Raw genomic sequence first — 27,095 nt, forward strand, 5'->3', positions numbered from 1 at the left:
TATTTTGATTCTCTCTCATCTTGTTTTGGTTTTCCCTCCAAAATCTGAGGTCTTTGTTTCATGTCTGAGGGCTTCCCTTCACCATGGGCCCCTCCCCCTTGCTGGCTTTTCCCTGGTCCCTGAGAGTACTTGCTGTAGGTTTCTTTGGGTTTACCTACAGATTTCCCCTCACCCAAGGGCTTTCTTATTTGGGAGATAAAATCTGCGATCTCTGCGGCTGCTGCCACAGATTTCGGTTTCCTTTCCCTCACCTGGAATTTCAATTCCCCATGCAGGACTGAATAGAACTGTTCCAGGGCTATCAAGTCTTTAAGCTGCTCATAGGTCTCTACTCCCTCCTGCGATAGCCATTTCTCAAGCAGCCTCACCAATTGGGCCCCCACTTGGGTAAAAGTCTGTTCTGGTTTCTTGGTTAGGGACCTGAATCTTTGTCTCAGCTGCTCTGCATTTATCCCATGTCTTGCAAACACCAGTTTTTTAAACTCTGCAAAATCTTTCATCAGTTCCTCAGGCATCTCGGCATAGACCTCAGCCAGGCTACCACTGATTAAAGATCGCATGATGGTCATCTTCTCAGTTTCCCTCACTGAGAAGTCCACAAACGCTCTTTCCACTAAGGAAAAGAACACCTCAGGACAATCTCCCTTGTGGTACACAGGGAATTTCTTCAGGTCAGCCTTAGACAATGGGCCTCCCTCAGAATCCCTATTATTATTATTGTTCTGGTTCATCAGTTCCAGTTTTCTTAATTCAAACGCCATTCTCTCTCTCTCCAATCTTTCCTCCCTCTCCATTCTCTCTCTCTCTCTCTCTAATTCAAATTGCCGCTGTTTCTCTCTTTCCCTTTCCTCCATTTCAAATTGCCTCATCCTCAGTTCATGCTGTTGGAGTATGAGCAATTTTCTGAGTTCTGGGTTCTGCTCTCCTGTGCTGTCACCTTGCACTGAGCCAAATTCATCCTCAGAACCTTGGTCAATCTGGGGGTCTTTCACTTCACTCATTTCTGCTACTTGGCTTCGAGTCAAGGGCATAACCCCCCCTCAGAACAGGCTGCTTTAAAAAGTCAAGCCTCAAAATAAAACGACCACTTTTTTCCTTTTTGCCTCAGAACCAGCTCTCCCTAGAGATTGCTGCTGTTCTTCAGCACTAACTTGCAACAGTATCGAGTCAGAGCCTACCCCCCTCTGCTGGGCCTCTCAGCTGGCAAGCTAGCTCGCTGTTGCTACGCAGTTTTGCCTCAGCTTTTTCCCGCCAAAACTAGGCTGCCTCAGAGCACCTTAATCTAAGTCTCCCCAGTTGGCACGTTCTTCTACTAGCGCACCTCCCCGTGAGGTACACCTAGAAGATTACCTACGCGCCTCAGACTGTCCCTGACTAGACCCCCCCTTGCTCTGGGCACACTTGCCAAGGCTTTGCTGGACCACTGGACAACAGGACCAGTCGTATCCCACACGCTGGACACCAATCAATGTGACAAACCCAGACCTACTGGGATATGTCACACAGTTACTAAGCTGCCACCAACCATTCCCTTTAAGAAGTCACACAGACCAGGGATGGATTTTTAAACAATAAAAGAATAAGGTTTATTTACATACAACACACAGGGATAATAAAATGATTAGGTGAATAAAACAAAGTAACGTGGCTTAATCTCACTCATACAAGCATACAGTTTGGTTCACCCAGAACCCTTAACTTGAAGCACAGACCCTGAACCCATCAGTTCTGGCTAACCAACAGACACCTGAACCTATCAGGTTGGTACTCTGACACACAGTAGTACCCTGTCTGACACACAGACTCCCACAACAGCTTCTTCTTCCCAGCTGCTGCTTCGTCACAACCCAGTGTCTCACAGTGTCTGTCTCAGCATCTCTCTCTCACCACACAGGCATCACATATTTATACAGTACAGCCCCTCCTCCTGATGTCCCGCCTTCCACTCCCCATAGGATGGAACTTTCCCTCCAAACCCATGACAGACAGGTAACATCAGTGCTGTTATGTAACAACTCCTGTTTGTTGTTTTTCCCATTTCTTCTTCAGAGGCAATGCCGCTCAGATATCTGTGAGACATGTCTCTCCTCTGGTCTTCCCGATTCTGCCTCAGTGATTCATTTCCTTCCCCGCAGTACTCATTTTCATCCTCCCCTCTTTCTGGCAATGTCCCATGGAGTCTTACTTCCTTCTCTTTTGCCCCATCTGCTCGAAGGAGAGAATTAATAGTGAATTGAGGATCTAGGGGGAAATGGTGCAGAGAAGAAAGTTTATTGCATTCATCAGCCTTCTTTGTATTCAGAAATCTTTCTCATATTCCTTTCCTAAAATTTTTAGATTTAGCTAAAGACACAAGAGATTCAGTGGCTATCAAGTGAACGGTAACACCCTGGAAGAAAGGAACAAAATTCAAAATGATCTTGATAACCATTGGGCTGAAAACAACAGTATGAAATAACTGCAAACCTCTCCACGTAGGGTAAAAAAAACCATACAAATGAACAGTGACAAGATGGATAATTGGCTCTGTAATATTATGTTAGCGTTTCTTAGCACAAATCGCAGTTTTAGCAGAGTAATTCGCAGTCCAGGCAGTCCAGAAATAACTCATGCAACCTCCGATAGCATTTCCTCCACCAACATGTATTTACAGCAGTATTTGTCTATCTAATTCAAAGGCATCAATTCTTCGGCGGTCAGCCTTCTTTATGGTCCAGTTCTCACTTCCGTATATCACTACATATTCAAAACCATAGCTTTGACTATTCGGACTTTTGTTGGCAAGGTGATGTCTCTGCTTTTTAAGATGCTGTCGAGGTTTGTCATTGTTCCCTTCCAAAGAAAAAGGCGTCTTTTAATTTCGGGGCTGCTGTCTCCATCTGCAGTGATCATGGAGCCCAAGAAAGTAAAATCTGTCACTACCTCCATATCTTCCCCTTCCATTTGCCAGGATATTATGGGATCAGTGGCCATGATCTTAGTTTTTTTGATGTTGGGCTTCAGACCATTTTGGAGCTCTCCTCTTTCACCCTCATTACAAGGTTCCTTAATTCCTCCTCACTTTCTGCCATCAGAGTGGTATCATCTGCATATCGGAGGTTGTTGATATTTCTTCCGGCAATCTTAATTCCGGCTTGGGATTCCTCCAGTCCAGCCTTTCGCATGATGTATTCTGCATATAAGTTAAATAAGCAGGGGGACAATATACAGCCTTGTCGTACTCCTTTCCCAATTTTGAACCAATCAGTTGTTCCATATCCAGTTCTAAGTGTTGCTTCCTGTCCCACATATAGGTTTCTCAGCAGATATAGAAGATGGTCAGGTACTCCCATTTCTTTAAGAACTTGCCATAGTTTGCTGTGGTCCACACAGTCAAAGGCTTTTGCACAGTCAATGAAGCAGAAGCAGATATTTTTCTGGAACTCTCTGGCTTTCTCCATAATCCAGCGCAAGTTAGCAATTTGGTCTCTAGTTCCTCTGCCTCTTCGGAATCCAGCTTGCACTTCTGGGAGTTCTCGGTCCACATACTGCTGAAGCCTACCTTGTAGGATTATGAGCATAACCTTGCTAGCGTGTGAAATGAGTGCAATTGTACGGTAGTTGGAGCATTCTTTGGCACTGCCCTTCTTTGGGATTGGGATGTAGACTGATCTTTTCCAGTCCTCTGGCCACTGTTGGGTTTTCCAAACTTGCTGGCATATTGAATGTAGCACCTTAACAGCGTCATCTTTCAAGATTTTAAATAGCTCCACTGAAATGTCATCACTTCCACTGGCCTTGTTGTTAGACAAGCTTTCTAAGGCCCACTTGACTTCACTCTCCAGGATGTCTGGCTCTAGGTCAGCAACCACAGTATCTGGATTGTCCGGAATATCCAAATCTTTCTGGTATAGTTCCTCTGCGTATTCTTGCCACCTGTTCTTCTGCTTCTGTGAGGTCTCTTCCATTTTTGTCCTTTATCATGTTAATCTTTGCACACCAAGATCTACCCGTGTCACTCGTGCGAGCCAGGAGGTGAGGCTGAGGAGCCTAATGCCGAGGGAGGCCGAGAAGGAGACAAGAAATCGGGCCTTCTCGGCGGTGGCTCCTCGCCTCTGGAACAATCTACCTCCTGGGATTCGCGGGGCTCCCTTGCTAGGTATTTTCAAGTATCAATTAAAGACATGGATGTTCCAGCAGGCCTTCCCACCAGACAATTCCTGACGTTCCTTTTCTTCCCCCCTCTACTAGTTTTCTATCTTTGTAAGGTTCTTATTATTTACGCTGTTTTATATATGTTTATTTTATTATTCTCTGCTTGTTAGCCGCCTAGAGTGGTCCTGAGTCAACTAGATAGGCGGGATATAAAACAAACAAACAAACAAACAAACAAACAAACAAACACACACACACACACACACACACACACACACACACACACACACACACACAGACAGATTACACCTGACTAGCCCAGTGGTTTTTCCTACTCTCTTCAGTATAATCTTGAATTTTGCTATGAGAAGCTGATGATCAGAGCCACAATCAGCTCCAGGTTTTGTTTTTGCTGATTGTATAGAGCTTCTCCATCTGTATAGAGCTTCTCCATCTACCGTAATCAATCTGATTACGGTATTGCCCATCTGGCGATTTCCATGTGTAGAGGTGCCTCTTGAAGTACTATTTCTCCTCTATTCAGCACTGGTTAGGCCTCATCTTGAGTTCCGGCTCCAGTTCTGGACACCCCAATTTAAGAGGGATGCCAACAAACTGGAGCCAGTTGAGAAGAGAGCAACAAGGGTGATCAGGGGACTGGAAACCAAGCCCTGGAAGAAAGACTCTCTCTCTGTATATATACATTGAAGATTCCAAGGAGCCACTGAAAGGAGAAAAGGAGCTTCGTCTGCCTCATCCTCTTTTTGGCTGGCTCCTGCTTGTAGCTCCTTCTGTTCATCCTTAAGAGGCACCTCCCCTTCCATGGATGTTGATCAAAGGTTGACCTTCATCTGTCACCTTTAACAACAGAGCAGAATCTTTTTAGAGTAACAGTTGGGACACCAGCCCGAACCTGAGTTATGAGTTCCATTGCCTTTGAAGGGAGAATCGAACTCAGCCCTTTATAGATGGAAGTCACAATGCTACCACCTTATCCCATTAAGAGAAAAAAAATAAGGATGTGGCATTTGGACTTCCTGCACTCCAGCTCCCCAAATTATCCCAAAATTCCTCCTCTACAATTTCAGACACCTTCAATTTCTAGACCTGAAGGCCTAGTCTTCAGAGGCTGCACTATAGGTCTCCAGTTTCTGCCCCCCAAATCTCAGGGCACTGCACTTTTTGGAAGGCCCTGTCTATACCATCACCTCTGGTGGCCAGGTGTCACATACAGCACTGATGGTACCTGTCTGTCATGGGTTTGGAGGGAAAGTTCCATCCTATGGGGAGTGGAAGGCGGGACATCAGGGGGGGAGGAGCTGTACTGTATATATATTTAGAGCTGGTGTGGAGAAGAGGAGTTGGAGTCTGTGTGTCAGACTGAGTACAACTGTGTGTCAGGTAGTACATACCTGATAGGTTCAGGTTTCTATCTGGGTAGCCAGAACTGATAGGTTCAGGGTCTGTGCTTTACTTTAAAGTGTTCTGTGTGAACCAAACTGTTATGTGTATATGATTGAGACTAAGCCACGTTACAGTATCTTATTTACCTGATCTTTTTATTTACCCTGTTTGTTATTTAAATAAACGTTGTTCTTTTGTTTAGTAAAATCCATTCCTGGTCTATGTGACTTCTTATAGGGAATGGTTGGTGGCAGCATAACTAGAATGTGGCATACTCCAGTAGGTCTGGGGTTGTCACATTGATTTGGTGGCAGCGGTGGGATACCTACTGGTGGCAGACCTACTGGAGTATGCCACACCAGGATTTCTGGGAGCTGAAGTCCAAGAACATCTGGAGGCCCAAGGTTGGAGACCACTGGTCTCTAGAAACAAAATAGCTGCAAGATTGCACCCAGGAGGCATTGCAACAGGAAATGAATGATGTAAGAAGCCCTGCTAGAGATGAAGAAAATACATGCGTCTGAAGGTTTGTGTCTCTGAAACAGAAATCTCAGATTCAGGAATTCTGGGAACTGGCATCCAAAAAAATTCCGAAGGAGACATCCCTAGAAGAGAACTCTCTCTCCAGCCCCACCACAAGGATGTGGTACATAGAGACCGTCTCCCTCTGACAATATTCGCCAATTGCAAATTAATCTCCTCTGTTTCACCTTTTGTTCTCTCTCAGGAGCCCCATATTTTCCTCTTACTTACCAAGGTGACTCCCACTGCCCAGGAAAGCTCACCATCCAGCTACAAAGAAGCAGAAAATATGGGGGAAAGGAATCAAAATAGGACTCACCCAGTGGGAAAATTTCTAGCAGCAAGAAACAGAGCAAAAGCCAACACCCATATCTGGCTAAGGTGGTGATGGGGGTCTGGAAGTCTGTGTTTCCTTCTGCTGGTGATTCATTACTAATTGCAACTCTTCTCTTTCTCCTTTTATCATGCCCACATTACCACCTTGAAATTGAACCACCTGCTAAAAATTACCCTGAGATTTGCAAGGAAGTCTGGAGTTTGTAGTTCAGAGCAAAAGAGAGATTCATGTATAAAGAAAATCTTTTTTCTAAGGGAAAAAACATTTGAGAAGGGTATTTTCCTTTGGTGTCTCCATTTTCATATTTTCATCACTAACCTTCCTGTTTTTATTCATTTTCTGAACTTCCACATGTTGTCCATGTTTGAGGGGATTTCAAAAATTAAAGAGCACAAACGCATGCAATGTCTTAAATCCTTTGGCTTAGTGTATTAAGTTGTGCTAGAGTAGGCCCATTGAATCAGTAGGGTTTTGGTGAGTCAACTGCATAGGTTCCATTGATTGAAGTGGTCTTACCCTAGTTGTTACTTCCTTTGTTAAAACAAGTAGCAACTCAAGTAGATTCATCTGAATCCATTGGCCCTACAGAGGAGTTGACTCTCCTGATCCCCACTTGCTTCAATGAGCCACTCTAGTGCAAAATACGATGTTGAGCAACAGGATTTCAGCCATCCACTGGAAATTGCGATTGACTTTTCAGTTCTGGTCACAGTCTGTTTCCCAAGGTAAGTAGGCGAATACCAGCCGGCATGCTATCCCTTGCCCCAGAGACGGTTCTCAGCATGTTCTGGGCTCAGTATGTTTAGCTCACTCCAGCAGTTGTTGTTCTTGTAGTAGTTGTAGTTATTGTTATCTGCTTCACCCTCATGGCAACACGTTGAATTAAGAGACCTCCTGCATAAGTTCACTCCCACTTGTGGCAGCACCTGCTGCTTCAGATGATCATCTCGCTTGGCTTCATGGCAGGGCAAGGGTAGGACTATGTTTAGATGAGCATAGTCTGAATACAGGCCTTTTCTAGGCTGTTGGTACTTCCTCCCCCCTTTCTATTTCAGGGGCGCCCATTCACCTTTTCTGCCTGATGCAGCTGTGAAGGGCCCATCTGCACGGACCGTTGGTTTCACTCCCCTTGTGCCGGTGCGAGAAGATACCCTTTCACCTGCGGTTCACATGAGGCTGGGCTAAAGCTAATTTTACTCTGCCTGAAAGAAAATCAGAATAGTGCACAATCCGCTTGTGTGGGCCCAGTACTGCACCGATTCACGGTGATCCCTGCACTTTCTGAGAACGTCGATTGTAATGCTTTCATTGTGTTACTTTGAGGAAGGAATTAAAGACATGGCTCTTTGGGGAGATTTTTCACACTGGCCCCAGCGGACCTCCTTCCCCCACTTGTTTTCTTTCCCCTCCTCTTCTTCCCTCCCCTCTTTTCCTCCATCCAGTTATTAATTGGTTTCATCTGTTTTTTTTTGGGGGGGGGGTGTTGGGTTATTGCTATTGACTTTAATATCTCTATTTTTATTTTTGTTTTCTAATTTATGAGTTGTACCCTGCCCAGAGGTGTGCTGTGACACTAATGGGAGCGGAATACAAATTAAATGACAGTTTTTACATTTTGATGTCAGGATGGAGTGCGATCAATAAAATTTATGATTTGTAACCCGTCCAGAGTAGTGCTGTGATACGAATGGGAGTGGAATAGAAGCTGAATGAATGAATGAATGAATGAATGAATGAATGAATGAATGAATGAATGAATGAATGAATGAATGAATGAATGAATGAAACTAGAAGGAAGATCATCTCAACCCCAAGGCTAATCTGGCATCAAAGCTCAGGTGTTCGCCTCCACTTGGCTGTGTCACCATCTCTGCCCTGCTTCCTCTGGATCCCGAAAGGACAATTGAACCCATGAGCCCCGGAAGGTGGACCGCACCCGCTCCCCCCTCCCAAGGGGGCTACTTCAGTTATAGGTGGAGGGTGGATTCTCTGACCAAAGAAAAGGTAAGTCTGGAAATGGTCCACTGTTTCTGGGTCACCACGTGGAGGAACAAAGGGTGGTGGTGGGGAAATGGGGGTGGGGGGAAATGAGCATGGTATATCCTTTAGCGGTGCTTCTGAATCCAATTCCTCTCCAAGCTGATCCCTTAATTCCCCATCCCAGCCAGCCCAGGTGCTGCTGCTTTGAGCTACTTTGGAAGAAAGGGGCTTTCACTCCCTTGGTGGCCCTCCTGTTGCTTTCCTGCAAAGACAAGGAGAAAGTCAGAGCCACCCCCGAGATAATAATAATTAATCTTGTTTACATGTCATAACTGTGTATATCACCTTTCCCCTGATTTTTCTTAATTAAAAAAATAGCAGCATAGGCACCTAAGAAACATCCCATAACCCCAAGTAACCAATCCACCATCAGAACCCTGTTTCTCAAATGGCACTAATTCTGTTATGCAGCTACACAAGCCTAAGGGGAATGGAAGACCCTCTAGCGAGGAGTGGGGTGTCCACAGGTGAAGTTTGAAAGGCCTTGGAAGGCCACGCTTGCTGTGCTACTCCTATTTATTCTCCTCCTGAAATCAGTTCTGTTTCCATAAAACAATGCCTGGTGGTCTACTCTCCTCCATGGCCCCTAAAAGTAAAAGAAGTAAGAATGGATGGGGCTCAAAACATGACAAAATCCTCAACCTGTTTTGGAAGAAGCAAGTGGGTTTGGCTGAGCTGGTGTTCAAGGGGTTTGAACTGGGGACACATTTCACCTGCAGAGAGGGCTAGTGGGATCCTGGCTTCCAATTCCCAAATGGCAGGAGGTCTCCTTTTATTCGGGCTTCAGCAGTGCAAGGGGAGAGGTGCTACCCCCCATGCTAATCCAGGGTCAAAGTCCCACTCAAAAGCTTCAATGGGGGAGGAAACAAGACACACAACTGCCCCCCCAGAAGACCTCACTCATGGTGCCAGAAGTCTTCTTACTGATGGCTCAGCGGATACAAAGTCTTGATTTTGAGGCCACCAAGAGAGATAAACTTTTACGCCCGGCACAAGTTCCCCCCCCCAAGGCCCTCAAAGCAAGAAAATGTGATCAGGATCTGGGCCAAATCTAGACCTGGAGGGGCTAGGTGAGAAGACACCTTCCCTGACCAGCTCCTTCCAGCTCCTGAAGTCTGGCCTTGGGACACTGCCCGACCATCGCTGATTCCACCCCTTGGAGGGACAAGTCTACAGCTGTTGTGGTTTTTCCAGGTCTGAGTGTGGAGCTCATGGCCTCCTGGTGGCCCCTGGTCCATCTTCAGAACATTGTTTACAAATGAGGAAAGGATCTAAGCAGAACCCATAAATTATGTTCAAGGCCCTACATATCTTTAGAATGCATTATTCTAAAATACCTTGGAACTAACACGTCACTGTTTTGTTTGCTTGCTTCTCATATTAAGGGTCTCCTCATAACTGAAGCCTTCAAGTACAGCTTATTTAGCTCCCGGTGGAAACCTTTTTTTCAGCCTGGCTGGAGAGAACTTTTAGGGGAAGAGGTGATAAGATCCTGGTCACTGTTGTTTCTTGTGGTTTCCAGATGCCGTTGCTAGAAAAGTCCCACAGACATCTGGAATTATTTTCATACGCAGACCCTGATAAAGTTGTTCTTCCCTAAGAACAAAGGCAGAGAATGTCAAGTGATCCAGCCATATTCTCGGTACAACACCCCTCCACCTGAGGGGGACTGGGCTTGGCACCCATGCTGCGGCACCATTTGCACGGTGAGGAGCGCACACCATCGGCAACCCACCAATGCAGAGTAATTTGGCCCAGCACCCATGTGAGTTCAGCTGATTTGGGAAGAGAGTTTGTATTGGAGAGTTAAGGCACGTTTCCAGAGGTAAGTCTATTTGACCCAATTATGAACGGTATTGAACAACATGTAATCAATAAAGATGAAGTGGTTAAAGTAAAGAAGATGTCTCCTGTAATATTTCCCGCAAAAAAATGAGCAGTTGTCAAAATTTGAAACTGAACCTGATCACAGTGATGTATGATTTTGTGGTGTGACGTCCACTTCCTCGGACGTCCTCCTGCTATATTTTTATTGGCCTGATTTTACTAACACTTCCTCAGAGGTTTTAAGATGAGTAGTGTAACTTTCAGTGGGAAATCTCTTTGGCGAAGGGGCTGGTGCTGATTTTTCCCCTCTGTCAAGCTGGAATTCAAGACCCCTATGAATTCCCCCAACAGAGACACGGAAGTTGCAAAATGGAGGCTGTTTCATTTTTTTTCGCTGCTGCAAAAAGCGGAGAGAGAGTTCAGCCAGGGAAGGCATCAGTCTCTCTACCAAGAATGTGATACACATACATTATATAGGCTGTCCGTTACGGCTCACAACCCTCCATATAAGGGCAGTACTAATTGGTTTTACAGTTCAAAGCATTCTATTCTACTGCGCAGCCTCGCTTTTACGGAGTCTGCCTTTTTTTACCCTGAGTCAGCTCTCCTTTATCAGCCCAGGCAGCTTCAGGAATTTTTTAAATTATGACCCACTCAAGCAGCTCAGGAATTTTTAATTATGACCCACGCACAGATGGCCCGTACTCCTCCTTAGTGAAGAAGTCAAACTCTCAGCAATTTTTCTACTTACACCTCTGTTGCACAAGAGTAGCGTGAATTCCTGCGCAATACAACGAAAAACAGGCGGCGATGTCTTCTTACCTTTATTAGGTATCACGGCTGAGTTACAGTGACCTGAACATGAGTTTCCAGGTATGTGAAGTATTGAAAAATGGATTTTACTGGTTTCTTTGCCCCTCAGACACACACTGGGCCGGGAAGGATTTGAACCCAGGTCTCCAGAGACAGTGATGCTTCCTGGAACTGGCAAGATATAAGGGGAAGCCAAGCCAGGAGGGTTCTCACGCTGAAGGGCTTACAAGACATGTGTCAGGCAATGGGGCATTCATTCGCACAACAGATTTCTCCTATGGGAGAGTGACAGGTGGCACAACTCCCCTCCCAGGCAGACCCAGGGCTGAGTTCAGATCCTGCTTCCGGATCCCTCCTCAGAGAGACTCACCTCCAGCCAGCAGGAGGGCCACTGTCCCGAGAAGCCACAGGGGCCAAGGAAGATAATGCATCCACTGAGGTAAGTGGCCACCTGCCTCCAAACCCACCTGCATTGCTCCCCCACTTGTATGAAAAAGGACCACAGGAGCACCTGCCTCTCTGATGCAAGTGGTCGCTGGGGAGATCTAAGAGAGATCTTTGTTCTCTCCTCAGCTATCTCAGCTTACTTTCGTGTAAGAGACACCCCTCAAGTTTTAGCATAATGATTTTAGGAAAAAGTATCTTATTGGTCGCCCTGTACGATGACCTGTTGAGGGAGGCTGATAGGGTAAAACCATCTCTGTTAGTCGTCCTTGACATCTCAGTGGCCTTTGATACCGTCGATCACGGTATCCTCCTGGGGAGGCTCTCCAAGTTGGGAATCGGTGGCTCGGCACTTGCCTGGCTCCGTTCCTTCTTGAGGGACCGTCCCCAGAGAGTACAGCTTGGGGAGAGTGTCTCAGCCCCATGGAGTCTCAATTGTGGGGTTCCACAGGGGTCAATCATCTCCCCAATGCTGTTTAACATCTATATGAGGCCGCTGGGTGGGGTCATCAGGGGATGTGGGGCTTTGTTTCATCAATATGCCGATGACACCCAGCTCTACATCTCCTTTTCACCAACTGCAGGTGATGCCGTCCTGTCCCTTCAGCGCTGCCTGGGGGCCTTACTGCAATGGATGCAGGAGAACGGGCTCAGGCTGAACCCGGACAAGACGGAAGTTCTGAGGGTGGGTGCCCCCATGGTAGGTGGCTTGGGTGACTCTCTCACGTTTGGGGGCCCCACCTTGGCCGGGAAGAGTGGGGTCTGCAGCCTGGGCATACATTTGGACCTGACGCTCACCATGGAAACACAGGTGGTTTCGGTAGTTCGCACCGCCTTTTTCCATCTTTGGCGGATTGCCCGGCTGCGACCCTACCTCGACACAGAGGTGCTCACTACCTTGGTGCATGCACTTGTAATCTTAAGATTAGACAACTGTAACACGCGCTACGTGTCGCTGCCTTTCAGGCTGATGCAGAAACTTCAGGTGGTGCAGAATGCGGCAGCCAGACCTCTCACCGGAGTGAGAAAATACCAATACATTTCTCCAACACTGGCCGCATTGCATTGGCTGCCCATTTGTTTCCGCGTCAACTTCAAAGTTTTAATGCTCACTTACAAGGCCCTAAACGGTTTAGGACCTCGATATGTGGTGGAATGCCTGATTCCACTAAGGTCTACATGGATCGCCTGCATGAGTCAGAAGGTGAGGCTGAGGAGCCTGATGCTGAGAGAGGCCCGGAAGGAGAAGACACGAAACCGGGCCTTCTCAGCAGTGGCTCCTCGCCTCTGGAACAATCTCCCTCCGGAGATTCGCGCGGCCCCTACGCTGGGCATCTTTAAAACCCATTTAAAAACATGGATGAGATGGTGAAAGAGACAATGATAAAATGGGCAAAAAATTGGGGGTACAATGTGAACCTTGATGATTTGACTAAGATGTGGAAAGAAAGCTATAAGATGTTTAAACCAATAAATTTAAGCGAAAACATACTCAAAATGTTTTACAGATGGCATTATACACCTGTAAGATTAGCAAAAATATTTTTATTTTATTTTATTTTTATTTATTTTATTTATATCCCGCCTATCTAGCCAACTCAGGACCACTCTAGGCGGCTCAGAGGGTAACTGCAATATATGTTGGAAGTGTAAAAAAATGCAGGAACTTATTATCATATGTGGTGGACATGTGAAAAGGTCAAAATTTATTGGACACAGGTATGGGATCTAGCAAAAGAAATTACTCAGCAGAAGTTAGATATAAAACCTGAAATGGCATTATTGAATGTCATTTCAGGAGTAAATGATAATAAATTGAAGCATTGTCTCATGTATATACAGTACTCACAGCAGCTAGATTACTCTGGGCCCAAAAATGGAAAACCGAAGAGGTTCCAACGACAGAAGAGCTATTAAAGAAGTTATGGGACATAGCAGAACTGGACACTCTATCAGAAGCACTACGGGAACAGCTAAGAGACTATGTAAAACAAAGCTGGGGACTAATATATTCTTGGGCCCAAAAGAAGGCATGATATATGTATGACCATTTAGTATATACTGCAAATCGATATAGGGAGAGTAGAGGGGCTAATGAGGCTGGAGTCTCTGACTCCAAAGGGGGGAGGGTGTAGTCTAAATAGAGGGATTAGTCAGTTTTTCCCCCTTTTTCTCTGTATACGTGGTCTGCTTTTTTTGTCTTTTTTTCTTTCTCTCTCTCTTTTTGGTGTTCTTATGGTTTTCTTTATGTTAGAAAATTATTTTAAAAAAAACATGGTTGTTCATTCAGGCCTTCCATCCAGCCAATTCTTAATTTTTTCTTCTTCTTACTTTTCCCTACTCTTTAATTTATTGTAGCTGTTACTGTTTCATCATCCAATTTTGTATTGGAAGCCGCCTAGAGTGGTCCGTTGGTCCAGATAGGCGGGGTATAAATCAAATAATAAATAAATAAATAAATAAATAAATAAATAAATAAATAAATAAATAAATAAATAAATTATACATAGAAAAATATGGTGACATTTGGAAGTGAATTGTCTCAGATGAGAAACCACCCGAAACATGAACTCTCGTGCAATGTCACCTACTTCAATCTTTTTTTAGAGGTGGGCACGAAGTGCTCTGTCATGCGTCGTCTGTGTGGCAGCAAAGCTGCCTTTCCCCCACCCCCTCACTGGCACTTCCACACACCAGCTGACACGTGCTGCTCCGTGCCTCCTCATCACATGATTCTCCAGTCTAGGCAGGAGCCGAGACTTCCCTGCCCCGCCTCCTCTGGCAGCTGACCACTCGACAGCTGCGCAGGGAGAATCTCCATCTCCCGTCCTCATCTGAGTGGTCAGCTGTGGGAGGAGGTGGGGCAGGGAAGTCTGGACTCCTGTCCAGACTAGAGATTCACGTGATGAGGAGGCACAGAGCAGCTGTGCTGCCATCTGGACTGATTGGAACAAAGCATAATGAAGCACTTTACACCCATCTCTAGTGCTTTTGCCAAAACATCCACATTACTCTCTGATGTTTTCAACAACTGATAGCTGAAGAATACATAATATATAATAATGTATACATTACTGAAACAGCGGCGTCTACATTGGCTCAGGCATGTCATGAGAATGGCTGATGGTTGGATTCCAAAAGATTTCCTGTATGGAGAATTAGTGAAGGGAAATCACCCCAGAGGGAGACCACAGCTGCAATACAAGGACATCTGCAAGTGGGATCTGAAGGCCTTAGGAATGGACCTCAACAGATAGGAAACTTTGACATCTGAGCATTCAGCCTCGGGGCAAGTGGTGCATCACGACCTCTCCCAATTTGAAGAGACATTTTTTCAGCAGGCTGAGGCAAAGAGCCATGCCCAATAACAGCAAAATCAGGGAGCTGGACAGGAGACGGATTGATGTCTACACACCAGCTGAGGAATGAAGGCTCCATCTCAGATAGGATAACTCTCCATAGACACAGAGGAAGGGGCTAGAAGGGGTTAAGCTCTGTGATACCTACAAGGCATTAGTTGTCTGGTAGCTTCCTGACACGTACCCGATCTAGAGCATAACACACACAGAAACTGTGTGTTCCTTCAAAAACTAAGCCCTGTCACCGGCTCCCTCCATCTTCATGGAGACACATCATGATTATTCAACAAGACTTCCATATTTTTTGGACAACAACCTCAGTCCATAAGTGATGAAGGTGACAGAATGTGTGGATCAGTCTCGGGAGACTATATGCTGTATTCCTACTTGGCTATGGAAACTCATTCTCTCTCTCTCTCTCTCTCTCTCGTATGTGTGTGTGTGTGTGTGTGTGTGTGTGTGTGTGTGTGTGTGTGTGTGTGTGTGTGTGTGTGTGTGTGTGTGTGTGTGTGTGTGTGTGTGTGAGAGAGAGAGAGAGAGAGAGAGAGAGAGAGGGAGGGAGAGAGAGAGAGAGACAAACAGACAGACAGACAGACTGGTAACTGGTTTCACACTAGAATCTACCCCTGCAGGAATAAATGTCACCTCTGATGGACTACCACAGACTCAAACTACGAAGAGGGTGTTAAAAAGTTTCATAGTGCTCCGAGGTCCTTGATTAAGTGTCATATTATTAACCCTGCTTGCAGCTTTTCCCCTATTGTTCAACAGTGTGTTTTGATAATGTTGACACCACTCCTTGAACATCCTTTTCGGGTTACATTTCTTACACAAACTTTTTAACGATCTTTCGTGCAAATATGCTCAAAATTATCCACACTCATCCTGTCAGGATCCTTTTTGCATAATCATGGCTCATCCAAAAAAGCCTTATTCCAGTCTAAATATTTATTTCAATTTCAAGGCAATTTTTGTAAAATGATAAAGTTAGACTCATGTTAAAACTATCTCAGAAAAATCTTAGGTTTGAAATATTTTTAAAAAATCACAGAACAGAAGGCAGGGAGTTACACATATCACATCCTCCTTTGACAATCATCTTAAAACACACAAAAGAGTCCATGCACAGCACCACCCCTGTTTATTATCTCCTTATTGTTGTAAAATGCCATCAGGAATGTGGCTTTTGTGTATCTTTTGCAGGAAAAGAAGATTTCTGTGGAGGGGATTCCCACATTTGAGGCCATCATAAAGTCTTTTGTTTTACATGCATTCACAGATTCACAAAGGTATAATTCGACATTCTGGCTCTCACTGTGGCATGAACCTCTCTTCAGTCTCTTCCCAAGACAGACAGGTTGATGGAGTTTAAGGAGATAATTTTGTGATGGGCTCTACAACAGAAGATTTCCCCACATTCTTTGCACTGATAGAGATTTTTCTCTTGAATGAATTTGTTTGTGTTCCCCAGGATTTTTCTTCAGACAGAAGCTTTTCCCACCTTCTTTACAATGATGGAATTTCTCCCCTGAATGTGAGTGTTGATGAAGTTTAAAGTCAGAGCTGCTTGAAATTTATACCACACTCTTTGCAAGTATAGAGTTTTTCTCCTGAGTAAATTGGTTGATGTACTGTGACATTTGAGTGTTTGGTGAACCTCTTCCTACATTCTTTGAACTGAACAGGTTTCTCTCCTTTATGATGTTTTCTTAAGGTTGACCCGACTGTGAAGCTTTTCCCACATTCTTCATACTGATATGAAGGTCTGCCTTCTTGCTGAACTTTTTCCAAATTCATTGCACTCATGGGGATTCTCTCCTGTATGAATTTGCTGGTGTACTTGAACATCACTGCCCTGGCAGAAACATTTCCCACATTCTTCAGAAGAATATGGCTTCTCCCTTGAATGCTGACATATTTTAAAAGCTGAGGAATGACTTAAACATTTCCCTCATTATTTGAATGCATAGGGTTTTTCTCCTGAATGACTTTGTCGATGTATTATAAGGTTTCCGATATGGCTGAAACTCCTACCACATTCTTCACATTTATAGGCTTTCTCTCCTGTATGAATTCGTTGATGTACTACAAGGTTTGCCTTCCGGCTGAATTTTTTCCCACATTCATTACACTGATGAGATTTCTCTCCCGTATGAATTTGCTGGTGCACCTTTAGATCACTGCTCCGGCAGAAAGATTTCCCACATTCTTTACACTTATAGGGTTTCTCTTCTATATGAATTCTCTGGTGTACTTGAAGATCACTGCTCTGGCAGAAACGTTTTCCACATTCTTTACAAGAATATGGTTTCTCCCCTGAATGCCGGCGCTGATGTACTTTAAAAGTTGAGGAACGACTGAAACATTTTCCACATTCTTGACACTTATAGGGTTTCTCTCCCGTATGAATTCTCTGGTGTACTTGAAGATCACTGCTCCGGCAGAAACATTTCCCACATTCTTTACAAGAATGTGGCTTCTCCCCAGAATGACGGCGCTGATGTACTTTAAAAGTTGAGGGATGACTGAAACATTTACCACATTCTTTACAAAAATATGGTTTCTCCCCTGAATGCCGGCGCTGATGTATTTTAAAAGCTGAGGAATGACTGAAACATTTCCCACATTCTTTGCATATATAAGGTTTCTCTCCTGTATGAATTCGCTGATGTACTTGAAGATGTGAATTGCGTCTGAAGGCCTGTCCACATTCAGGACATTTGTATGCTTTTTGTCCTGTGTGTATTCTTTGATGTCTTTTAAGTTCTGAAGTTCCCTTGAAGCTCATGCCACACACTATGCACTTACAGACTTTCTCTTCAGAATGCGTTGGTTGAGGTGCTTCAATGTCAGAGGTAAAACATTTGTTTTTCTCCCCTGTGTGAAATCTTGTATCTTCTGGGCTCCATCTGAAACTTTCTCCATCCTCCAAACAGTGACACCGATTTATCTCGACATGACATGTTGGACATTTCACTGGACTTCTCCTCAGAGGGATGTTTTGTTGATACTCTGAGCTTTGAAGAGCACTGATGCTCCTGTTTGTTGTTTTTCCCATTTCGTCTTCAGAGGCAATGCCACTTGGATATATGTGAGACCTATCTCTTCTCTGGTCTGCCTGATTCTGCCTCAGTGATTCATTTCCATCCCAACAGTTCTCGTTTTCATCCTCCCCTCTTTCTGGCAATGTCTCATGGAGTCTTTCTTCCTTCTCTTTTCCCTCATCTGCTCGAAGGAGAGAATTAATAGTGAATTGAGGATGTATTTATTTATTTATTCCATTTATATCCCACCTATCTGGTCAATTACGATCACTCTAGATGGCTTACAGCATAAATACAAAAACAGATATATAAAAAAGTAGTTTTATACAATTAGAAAAATTAGACAATATGGAAAGAAAACAGAATAAATCATAATAGGAAAAGAAGGGGAAAATGTAATGGGTTTAAGGGGGAAATGGTGCCAGAGAAGAAAATTTATTGCATTCATCAGCCTGCTTTGTATTCAGGAAATCTTTCTTATGTTCCTTTCCTAACATTTTTAGGTTTAGCTAAAGACACAAGCGGTTCAATGGCTATCAAGTGAACGGTAATACCCTGGAAGACAGGAACAAAATTAAAAATGATCTTCATAAGCTCAAGCATTGGGGTGAACACAACAGAATGAAATTTCACAGGGATAAGTGCAGAGTTCTCCACCTAGGGCAGGGATAGGCAATTAATTTCTATAGGGGGGCACATGAAAAATCTGAATTGTGTTTGGGGGCCGAACCAACTTTACTTAAAAATAAAATGAAACAGTGATGTTATCATTGTTTTTAATTTAAACTTGTTAATCTTCAAAAATACTAAAGAGGTTTTTTTTGCAGTATGTTAAAGATAAGCAACTGATCAACTTTAGACAAAAAGCTATAACAGGTTTTGATGTTCAAAACTGTCCGCGGGCTGTATGTGGCCCTCGGGCAGCACTTTGCCCCTTTCTGACCTAGGGTAAAAAAAATACACAAATAAACAGTTAAAAGATGAGGGACACTTAGCTCAGTAACATTATGGGCGAAAAGGATTTTGGAATTTTTGTAGAGCACACGCTGAATATGAACCAAGAGTGGGAGGTGGCTGAATAAAATGGCAAATGCTATTTTACTCCGCAAGGATAGTCTCCCACTCTCATAAGGTACTAGTTCTCCTCTATTCAGCACTGGTTAGGCCTCATCTTGAGTTCCAGCTCCAGTTTCTGGATACTGCACTTTAAGAGGGATGCCAACAAGCTGGAACCAGTTCAGAAGACAGCAAGGGTGATCAGGGGACTGGAAACCAAGCCCTAGGAGGAAAGACTCTCTCTATATATACCTTGTAGATTCTGAGGGGTCTCTGAAAGGAGAAAGGGGGCTTCATCTGCCTCAACCTCTTTTTGGCTGGCTCCTGCTTGTAGCTGCTTCTGTTCATCCTGAAGAGGAGCCTCTCCTTCCATGGGTGTTGATCAAAGGTTGACCTTCATCTGTCACCTTTAACAACAGAGCAGAAGCTTTTTAGAGTAACAGTCGGGACACCAGCCCTAACCTCAGTCATGAGTTCCATTGCCTTTGAAGGGAGAATCTAATTCAGGTGTTCATAGATGGAAGTCATAATGGTACCACCTTAACCCATTAAGAGAAAATAATAAGGATGTGGCATTTTGATTTCCTGCACTCCAGCTCCCCGAATCATCCCAGAATTCCTTCTCAGTCGCATTCTACAATTTCAGACACCTTCAATTTCTAGACCTCAAGGCCTAGTCTTCAGAGGCTGCACTATAGGTCTCCAGTTCCTGCCCCCCCCAATCTGAGGGCACCGTAGTTTTTGGAAGGCAGTGTCTATACCATCACCTCTGCTGGCCATGATTTGTGGGAGTTGAAGTCTAAGAACATCTGGAGGCCCAAGGTTGGAGACCACTGGTTTATAGAAACAAAAGAGCTGTAACATTACACCCAGGAGGCATTGCAACAGGAAAGGAATAATGTAAGAAGCCCTGGTAGACATGAGGAAAATACATGTGTCTCAAGGTGTGTGTCTCTGAAACAGAAATCTCAGATTCAAAAATTCTGGGAACTGGCATCCAAAAAAAAAATCCAAAGGAGACATCCCTAGAAGAGAACTCGCTCTCTCTCAAGCACCACCAGAAGTATGTGGTACATAGAGACAGTCTCCCTCTGGCAATATTCGCCCATTGCAAAGTTATCTTCTCTGTATCACCTTTTGTGAAGCCCCATATTTTCCTCTTACTTACCAAGGTGACGCCCAACTGCCCAGGAAAGCTCACCATCCAGCTACAGAGAAGCAGAAAATATGGAAGAAAGGAATCAAAACTCACCCAGTGGGAGAATTTCTAGCAGGAAGAAAGAGAGCAAAAGCCAGCACCCATATCTGGCTAAGGTGGTGATGGTGGTCTGGAAGTCTGTGTTTCCTTCTGCTGGTGACTCATTACTAATTGCAACTCTTCTCTTTTTCCTTTTATCATGCCCACATTCCCAACTTGAAATTGAACCACCTGCTAAAAATTACCCTAAGATTTGCAAGGAAGACTGGAGTTTGTAGTTCAGAGCAAAAGAGAGATTCAGGTATAAAGAAAATAACTTTTCTAATGGAAAACACATTTGAGAAGGGTTTTTTCTTTTGATGTCTTCATTTTCAAATTTTCATCACTAACCTTCCTGTCTTTATTCATTCATTTTCTCAGCTTCCACATGTTGTCCATGTTTGAGGGGGTTTCAAACATTAAAGAGCACACACGCATGCAATGGCTTAAATCCTTTTCCTTAGTGTTGTAAGTTGTGCTAGAGTAGGCCCATTGAATCAGTAGGGTTTTCATGAGTGAACTGCATATGTTCCATTGATTCAAGTGGTCCTACTCTAGAATTCTTGTTGTTGCTTCCTTTCCTAAAACAAGTAGCAACTCAAGTAGATCCATCTGAATCCATTGGCCCTACAGAGGGGTTGACTCTCCCGATCCCCACTTGCTTCAACAAGCCACACTCGTGCAACATAGGATGTTAAGCAACAGGACTTCAGCCATCCACTGGAAATTGTGATTGACGTTTCAGTTCTGGTCACAGTCTCTTTCCCAGGGTAAGTAGGCGAATACCATCCGGCATGCTATGCCTTGGCTCAGAGAAGGTTCTCAGCATGTTCTGGGCTCAGTATGTTTAGCTCAATCCAGCACTTGTTGTTCTTGTAGTAGTTGTGGTTAATTGCTATTTGCTTCACCCTCATGGCAACATGGTGAATTAAGAGACCTCCTCCATAAGTTAATTCCGACTTGCGGCAGCAGCTGCTGCTTCAGATGATTATCTCGCTCAGCTTCATGGCAGGGCAAAGGTAGGACCATGTTAAGATGAGCAAAGTCTGAATACAGGCCTTTTCTAGGCCGTTGGTTCTTCCTTCCCCTTTTCTTTTTCAGTGGCACCCATTCACCTTTTCCTGCATGATGCATCCGTGAAGGGCCCATCTGCACTGACCGTTGGTTTCACTCCCCTTGTGCCGGTGAGAGAAGATACCCTTTCACCTGGGGTTCATGTGATAGCTGGGCTAAAGCTAGTTTTACTCTGCCTGAAAGAAAATCAGAGTGGTGCACAATCCACTTGTGTGGGCCCCGTAGTGCACCGATTCACGGTGATCCCTGCACATTTTGAGAACAATGATTGTAATGCTTTCATTGTGTGACTTTGAGGAAGCAATGAAAGACATGGCTCTTCAGGGAGACTTTTCACACTGGGCCCAGCTGACCTCTTTCCCCCACTTGTTTTCTTTCCCCTCCTCTTTTTCCCTCTTTTCCTCCATTCACTCTGGGATTAGTCGGTGCCATTTGTTTTTGGAGAGGTTTAGATTATTGCTGTTGGCTTTAATATCTCTATTTTTATTTTTCTAATTTATTAGTTGCAACCCACACAGAGTAGTGCTGTGATACTATTTTGAATGAATGAATGAATGAATGAATGAATGAATGAATGAATGAATGAATGAATGAATGAATGAATGAATGGAAGGAAGGAAGGAAGGAAGGAAGAAAGGAAGAAAGGAAGAAAGAAAGAAAGAAAGAAAGAAAGAAAGAAAGAAAGAAAGAAAGAAAGAAAGAAAGGAAGGAAGGAAGGAAGGAAGGAAGGAAGGAAGAAAGGAAGAAAGAAAGAAAGAAAGAAACCAGAAGGAAGATCATCTTAACCCCAAGGCTAATCTGGCAGCAAAGCTCAGGTGTTCGCTTCCACTTGGCTGTGTCACCAGCTCTGCCATGCTTCCTCTGGATTCCGAAAAGGCAGTTTAACTCATGATCCCCAGAAGGTGGGCTGCCCCTACTCCCAGGTTTCAATGGCTTCTTCAGTTATTGGTGGCGGGTGGATTCCACCTCCACCTCCCAGAATTTCAAAGAATAATAAAATAATTTAGTTGGAAGGGTCCTATAAGGCCACAGAATCCAAACTCCTGCTCAATGCAGGAATACAAATCAAGGTAGATCTGCCAGGTGGTTGTCTCAACTTCTCTTGAATGCCTCCAGCGTTGGAGCACTCACCATCTCTCAAGGTCATCATTAGCTCCGTTGTTGTACTGCTCTTACAGTTAGGAAGTTCTTCCTGATATTCAACCGAAATCTGGCTTCCGGTAACTAGAGCCCATAATCATGTGTCCTGCACTCTGAGGTGATGGAGAACAGATCCTGTCCTTCCTGTGTAGGATAGCCTTTCAAATATTTGAAAAGTGCTCTCCTATCTCCCATTCATCTTCTTTCCACAAGGCCAAACATGCCCACCCAGTTCTTTCAGTCTTTCCTCCTAGGGCTTTATTTCCAGCCCCCTGATCATCCTTGTCGCCCTCCTCTGAACTTGTTCCAAATTGCTGGCATCCTTCTTGAAGTGTGGTGTCCAGAACCGAGACACAGGACTCAAGATGAGGCCTAACCAGTGCTGAATAATGGGATTTGGAGACAACACATCTGTTAATGCATCCTAAAATAGGCTTTGCCTTTTTTTGTAGCCACATCACACTGTTGGCTCGGAGGTATGGTACTCTCAAGAAAGTCAAACACCCATACCAGACAGATTCTTAGTGGGGGAAGAATGTCTCCCATTCTGGAGTGGACTGCATATTTTCTGACCACAAGGGAAAAATGGGTAAATCCCAGAAGTCGGGGTGTGGGGGTGTGGGGGTGTCCACAGATGACCTTTGAATGGCCTTGGAAGGCCACACTTGATGTGCTACTCCTATTTATTCTCCTCCTGAAATCAGTTTGGTTTACACGAAACAACGCCAGGTGTTCTACTCTCCTCCAGGGCCCCCAAAAGAAAAACAAGTAATAGTGGATGGGGCTCAAAACATGACAAAATCTTCAACCTGTTTCGGAAGAAGCAAGTGGGTTGGGCAGAGCTGTTGTTCAAGGGGTTTGAACTGGGACACATCTCATCTGCAGAGAGGGCTAGTGTTGTTTCTTGTGGTTTCCAGATGCCATTGCTAGAAAATTCCCACTGACATCTGGAATTATTTTCATACCCAGACCCTGATAAAGTTGCAATCCCAGGTGTTCTTCCCTAAGAACAAGGGCAGAGAAAGTCAAGTGATCTTGCTGGATTTTTGGTACAACACGCCTCCACCTGAGGGGGACTGGGCTCAGCACCCATGCTGCACCACCATTTATCTGGTGACGAGCGCAGCCCTTTGGAAACCCACCGATGCGGAGAAGTTTGGCCCAGCACCCCTGTAAATTCAGCTGATTTGGGAAGAGTGTTTGTGTTGGACAGTTATGGCACGTTTCCAGAGTTAAGTCTATTTGACCCAATTATGAACAGTATTGAACAACATGTAATTAATAAAGATGAAGTGGTTAAAGTAAAGGAGATGTCTCCTGTAATATTTCCCACACAAAATGAGGAGTTGTCAAAATCTGAAACTGAGCCCAATCACAGTGGTGCCCAATGTGGGGCAACTCCTAACGTGGGAAACTGGGATCTTGTGAAGTTACAACAGATTGAGAAGCAAGAAAAGTTGATTGAGAACCTGACAGAACAACAAACTTTATTGACCAGGCTGGTGCTGATGAGGAGAGAAAAAGGAATAGAGGCTCGGAAAGAGTTAGGAACCTTTGGGTTGCAGGGCCAGCCCCGATAAGGATACAGAAGATGGTGTCCTTGGATGATCCAGAAGTGTATTTGCATACATTTGAGAGGGTGGCAACCATGGCCGGATGGCCGAAGGAACAATGGACTTGATTCTGATTCCTTGCCTAATAGGGGTACTCCAGGAGGTGGTTGATACATTGTCAGTCGGAGAAGCCTCCCAATATGAGACAGTGAAAATGGCTGAAGAGGGCGCTCGAGAGAACTTTGCGACACTGGAAAAGGCACGACTACATGAGAAGATGGCGACGGGAGGCAACGGAGCTGCACCATGAAGAGCCTTCAGCTCACACAATCTCAGTTTGAACTGATGAGGCCCAAACCGGTGCTTCCCATCATGTTCGACCACCGATTGTTCAAAAGCAGCATGAGGCTTAAGCCAGGCAAAGACAGATGGCCTGTTTGCTTTGACTGTGGACATCCTGGCCACTTTAAACGTGATTGTCCTGGCATGGATTGCTCATGGGTAAGAGCTGGACGTGAGACAGTGCAAGTATGGGTCCGAAAGAGATGGAGCTAGCTTGGGTAAATGGAGAAAAGAAAAAGGCGCTCATGGAAACAGGTTGCGGAAAAACTTTGGTGCGAGACTTGGGGGCGATGCTGGGTGATGAGTTTTCGGTACAGTGTATTCATGGAGACTCTGAGACAGCATGAGCTGACATGTGCATCGGGGCACAAAGTAGATGGCTTAAAGTGGGGACCATTCCAAGGTTATCCAGGGAAATGTTGTTGGGGCGAGATTGGGCAGGCACTCATAAGTTCTTGCAGTTCAAAGAGGGGTTACAGGGAGAAGAGACTGAGAAAGAAACTGAAACTGATTTTTTGCAGGAGACATTGAGAGAGCAAACCAGAGTGTTGCAACAAGGTGCTGCGATGTTGCAAGAAGCTTTGCAAGAAGTGGGAGAGGTAGGGACTGTTAGAAATGGAGAGATCGGGTTAGAACTGGTGGAAGGGCTCATACCATGTAGATCAAGAGTGCAACAAATAACTAGTGGTACCTTCCAAATGGAGGAGAGAGGTACTAAGGTTAGCTCATGATGTTCCTAAGGCTGGGCATTTAGCTGTAGAAAAGATGAAAGCAAGAATATTACAGAGGTTTTGGTGGCCGGGTATGAGCAAGGAAATTAAAGATTATTGTAATACATGTGTGCAATGCCAAATCACTCAAAGAATGCCAAGGCCGGGAGCACCGCTTATCCCTATGCCCCTGGTAGATCACTCCTTTGATAGAGTAGGAAATGATATTGTTGGACCTCTGCTGAGGTCAGCGGGGGCCACAGACACATTCTAGTGTTAATAGATTATGCCACCAGATATCCGGAGGCCATCCCACTATGGTCAACCATGTCCAAAGTAATAGGAAAGGAATTGATGCAAGTGTTTATGAGGCTAGGATTTCCCCGGGAAGCATTAACGGATCAGGGTATTAACTTCATGAGTCAAACCCTGAAGGAGATGTGGAGGCTATTAGAGGTCAAGCCAATGCATACAGCGGTTTATCACCCCCAAACTAACGGACTACTTGAAAGATTCAACAAGACATTGAAGGGAATGCTACGGAAGTTAGTTGTAGACAAACCAAAGAGATGGCATTTGTTAGTGGCACCCCTCATGTTTGCAGTCCAAGAAATACCACAGGCATCCACCAGATTTTCTCCATTTGAAATGATGTATGGATAGAATCCCAGGGGAATACTTGATTTAGTAAAGGAGAAGTGGGAAAGTGGTAGAGATAAGGCACAAACAGTAGTGAGGCACGTGATAGAAATGAGGGAACATCTGAACAAGGTGGCACAGATGGCTAAAACAAACCTAGCAACAGTACCACAGGAACAGAAGAGGAGATATGACCAAAATATTCATCCCAGACAGTTTCAGCCAGGGCAAAAAAATCCTTCTCTTGCTGCCAGCAGAGAATGCAAAATTATTTGCCCGATGGCAGGATCCATATGAGGTTATAAGGAAAGTAGGAGAGGTAGTTTATGAAATAAGAATGCCAGACAAGCAAAAGAAGATAAGGATTTTTCATGTAAACTTGTTGAAAGAGTGGCGGGAAAGAGAAGCCCTGTGGGGGGAGATAGAAGAGGAAAACTTAGGGCCAGAAGCCTTAATTTATGCACTGGGAACATCCGATATTGTAGTAGGAGAAAGATTGACAGAAGAACAGATACGCCAAGTTAGACAACTGGAGACCAAGTATCAAGATGTGTTTTCAGATAAGCCAGGCTATATCACCTTAATTGAACATCAGATTAATACCAAACCAAATATAGTGGCCCGATAGGTTGGAAGGAGCAGGCCATATAACCTAAATGAAACTATTAATAGGGAAGTTTTACGAATGGGAGTGATAAAGCCTTGGAGGAGTCCATGGAGAAGCTATCCAGTGGTGGTACCTAAGACAGACGGAAAGGTCAGGTTGTGCATAGACTTCCGGAAATTGAATAAAGTGTCAAAATTTGATGTTTATCCTATGCCCAAGGTAGATAATTTGTTGGAAAGGTTGAGCCAGGCTACATTTTTGTCATCTCTGTACCTTACAAAGGTTACTGGCAAATTCCACTTAAAGAGGAGGATAAGGAGAAAACAGCTTTTGTGACCACAAAGGGATTGTTCCATTTCTCCCGCATGCCATTTGGGTTGCATGGAGCAGCAGTGACGTTCCAAAGATTAATGGATAAGGTCCTGGAACCGGGCCATCAGTTTTTTGGCACTTACATTGACAACATCTTAATATATAGTAAGATCTAGGAGGAACATTTGGCACACCTGAAGGCAAAGGATGTCAAGTGATCCGGCCGGATTCTCGGTACAACACGCCTCCGCCTCCTGTAATATTTCCCACACAGAATGAGAAGTTGTCAAAATTTGAAACTGATGTAGGATTTTTATAGAAAAGAGGAATATTACTGGTGTCATTGCCCCTCAGACACAAACTGGATCAGGAAGGATTCAAATCGAGGTCTCCAGAGACAGTGATGTTTCCTAGAAGCCAAGCCAGGAGGATTCCAGCGCCAAAGGGCTTACAAGACACACGTCAGGCAATGGGGCCTTCATTTGCATAAGGGATTTCTCC

General features: G+C 44.5%; 3 protein-coding genes across 3 annotated transcripts in view; all 3 read right to left on the reverse strand.

Annotated features, from left to right (window-relative positions):
* Positions 1-27,095, reverse strand: part of LOC144587386 (uncharacterized) — a 176,572-nt gene that overhangs the window by 36,024 nt on the left and 113,453 nt on the right. The gene's annotated exons all lie outside the window — the stretch shown is intronic.
* LOC144587388 (uncharacterized) overlaps positions 1-27,095 on the reverse strand; it is a 54,700-nt gene that overhangs the window by 15,299 nt on the left and 12,306 nt on the right. The gene's annotated exons all lie outside the window — the stretch shown is intronic.
* Positions 16,628-17,668, reverse strand: LOC144586934 (uncharacterized). The gene is given in 2 exon segments (XM_078386105.1): positions 16,628-16,758; positions 16,819-17,668. Coding segments are annotated over 2 exon segments (981 nt in total).

The sequence above is a fragment of the Pogona vitticeps genome, chromosome 2 (assembly GCF_051106095.1).
Source record: "Pogona vitticeps strain Pit_001003342236 chromosome 2, PviZW2.1, whole genome shotgun sequence".
In the NCBI taxonomy this organism is placed as follows: Eukaryota; Metazoa; Chordata; class Lepidosauria; order Squamata; family Agamidae; genus Pogona; species Pogona vitticeps.